At 63.2% G+C, this 2535-nt stretch overlaps 1 protein-coding gene across 1 annotated transcript in view; it reads left to right on the top strand.

Annotated features, from left to right (window-relative positions):
* The window catches only part of LOC105308713 (ADAMTS-like protein 4), a 9554-nt gene extending 8007 nt beyond the window's left edge, over window positions 1–1547 (top strand). Inside the window, exons 7-10 of the mRNA XM_023525727.1 lie at window positions 18–224; window positions 325–504; window positions 778–922; window positions 1074–1547. Of these exons, the coding sequence (XP_023381495.1) occupies window positions 18–224; window positions 325–504; window positions 778–922; window positions 1074–1210 (669 nt within the window). The 3' untranslated portion in view covers window positions 1211–1547. The remainder of the gene's footprint in view (window positions 1–17; window positions 225–324; window positions 505–777; window positions 923–1073) is intronic.
* The last annotated feature ends 988 nt before the right edge of the window (window positions 1548–2535 follow it).

Here is a 2535-nt window from a genome sequence, read left to right on the forward strand (position 1 = left end):
CGCTTTGCTTCTCGCAGTGTTCGGCCGAGTGTGGGACAGGAATCCAGCGACGCTCCGTGGTCTGCCTCGGGAGCGGGGAGGCCGCTGGGGCGGGCCAGGAGGGAGCGGGAGCAGGAGCCGGCGAGCAGAGCTGTGCCCCAGGAAGCCGGCCCCCCGACATGCGTGCCTGCAGCCTGGGGCCCTGTGAGATGACATGGTGCTGGTACGCGGGGCCCTGGGCTGAGGTGAGCCGCGCGCCTGGGAGGGGTGCCTGTCAGAGGGGTCCCTGTGGGGATGGGGAGCGATCTCTGCGCCCCTTGCACACCGCCGCTTCCTGCCCTTCAGTGCTCCGCAGACTGTGGCCCTGGCACGCAGCGACGAGACATCATCTGTGTGTCCAAACTTGGGGCTGAGTTCAACGTAACTTCTCCCAGCAACTGTTCCCACCTGCCCAGGCCCCCTGCCCTGCAGCCCTGTCAGGGGCAGGACTGCCAGGACCGCTGGTTTTCTACGCCCTGGAGCCCGGTGAGTGCCTGCCTCCCTGACCCTGCTCAGCAGGGACTTCCGGGGACCGGGTGGCTCCTGTCACTGTACCCCCCTCTGTGCCCAGGGACAAGGCCAGCTGCACTTTAACATTGCCCCACTTCCTGCACACCTGGAGGACAGGTGGGTCCCCTCCGGGTGGGACATCATAATGTTTCAGGACGGTCCCTCTCACACGCCTTTCAGAGGAGGAGGGGGCCTGGGGTTCAGGAGGAGGCACAGCAGGGGTCTGACTTAGTAGCGGGGTCTCCCCAGTGCTCTCGCTCCTGCCAGGGCGGCGTGCAGACAAGGGAGGTCCAGTGCCTGACCGCCAACCAGACCCTCAGCGTCCGATGCCCGCTTCCCCTGCGGCCCTCCAGGAAGCGGCCCTGCAACAGCCAGCCGTGCAGCCAGCGCCCTGGTAAAGAGCCCGCCCCCAACTCCCAGCAGAGCAGACTTAGCTGCAGTGCGGGTGGAGGCGACACAGGGCCAGTGAGAGAGAGTGGGCGACACTCCCCAGAGGGATGGATGGCAGTGACCACTTTGTGCACACTGGCCTCCTCTGTCCCCAGATGATCAATGCAAGGACAGCTCTCCACACTGCCCCCTGGTGGTACAGGCCCGGCTCTGCGTCTATCCCTACTACACAGCCACCTGTTGCCGCTCTTGCGCCCACGTCCTGGAGCGGGCCCCCCCGGAGCCCGCCTGAAATGGGCCCAGGAGACCCTCACCTGATGGTTTCTCACGCCACCATCAGTCACCCATCCGTCAGCCCGCTCCGTACCCTCTGGCTCTCCAGCCTGTCCTGGTCTCACCTCCCCCAGGGTGGTCGAAGGTGGCGGAATGAGTGACGGTGACGGTCAGGACGTGTGGTTGGGCCTGTGCGGTGGTGTGACCGTGAGTGTGCACACGTGCCCCCGTGTGTACCCGGGCCTGCATGGAGGTGTGTGCGCTCATACGTGTGTGTCGCTTCTCACAAAGATGTTAAACAGACTGAGGAAGGGGGAGGGGACGACGCCCGTTTCCCTGAGACTTTTCCAGGCTGAGAGCGAAGCCGGTTTGCAGCTCCTTAGTAACCCGAGCTGCTTAGCGACTGGCCCCCCATCAACCCCAGCCTTGCACCCTAAACCTCATTTCTCATGGTCGGGCCTCATATCTTCTAAACCACCCTTTTGTCCTCCGGCCCCCCTACCCTTACTTGGTCTCTCTGTCCCTACGTTTCATAACTGGCGAGGGGTGGCGGTGGGCCACGGCCCACCCCACCTGACCCCGGGAAGAGAGGCCCTGCAGCCAGCGGGGACCAGCTGGGCAGAGGCTGGAGAGAGAGAGGAGAATAAGGCAGCCCGGCCCCCGCTCCCACCTCCCGACATGCTTCCCGCCCCACAACTAATTTATTTTTTATTAAAGAGGATTATGACAAATGAGAAAAGGCTCTTTATTGTTTTCATGGGAACCCAGCCATACAAGCCACCTAAATGAGCAGGGTGTGGTCAGAATGAAGGGTGGGAAGGGAACAGCGCTCAGAGCCCGGGCGCAGAGGGCTCGGGCGGGAAGGCTAACGAGTGAGCCCCGTCACCCCAGATGGGAGGGAGAGGATCCCGGCTGGCCGTAGGCCCTGCAGCTTGGCCACTGACCACTAGAGGTCGCCACTCCTCCCAGTTTAGATATGGAGTCGGGAGCTTGGGTCCAGAGCCGGGGAAAAACGGCCAGGTCTACGGCCGTTTGGTGGCTTTCCTAGTGGGCCGAGCCTGCCCGGAAAGTCTCTTGTCACCTAGCAGCACTTTCTTCAGTTTGGGGCTGAGCTGAATGGCAGCTGGCTTTTCCGGGGTCTTTTTTTCCTGTTCCCTTTCTTTGGCCCCGCCTTCCTGCCGCCTCCATCCTTTCTGCCCTTACGCATTTCCCTATTAAGCTGTGGGTTTATTGCTCGTCGTAGTGCGGGGGAGAAGGGAAGCGATTTCCGCCCCTCCCCCCCCCCCACCGGCTGGAGGAGGAGGAGCCTGGCCTGGCTCCAGGGGACTTGGGCGGAGTCAAGAC

Source organism: Pteropus vampyrus, unplaced genomic scaffold, assembly GCF_000151845.1.
Source record: "Pteropus vampyrus isolate Shadow unplaced genomic scaffold, Pvam_2.0 Scaffold617, whole genome shotgun sequence".
Lineage (NCBI taxonomy): Eukaryota > Metazoa > Chordata > Mammalia > Chiroptera > Pteropodidae > Pteropus > Pteropus vampyrus.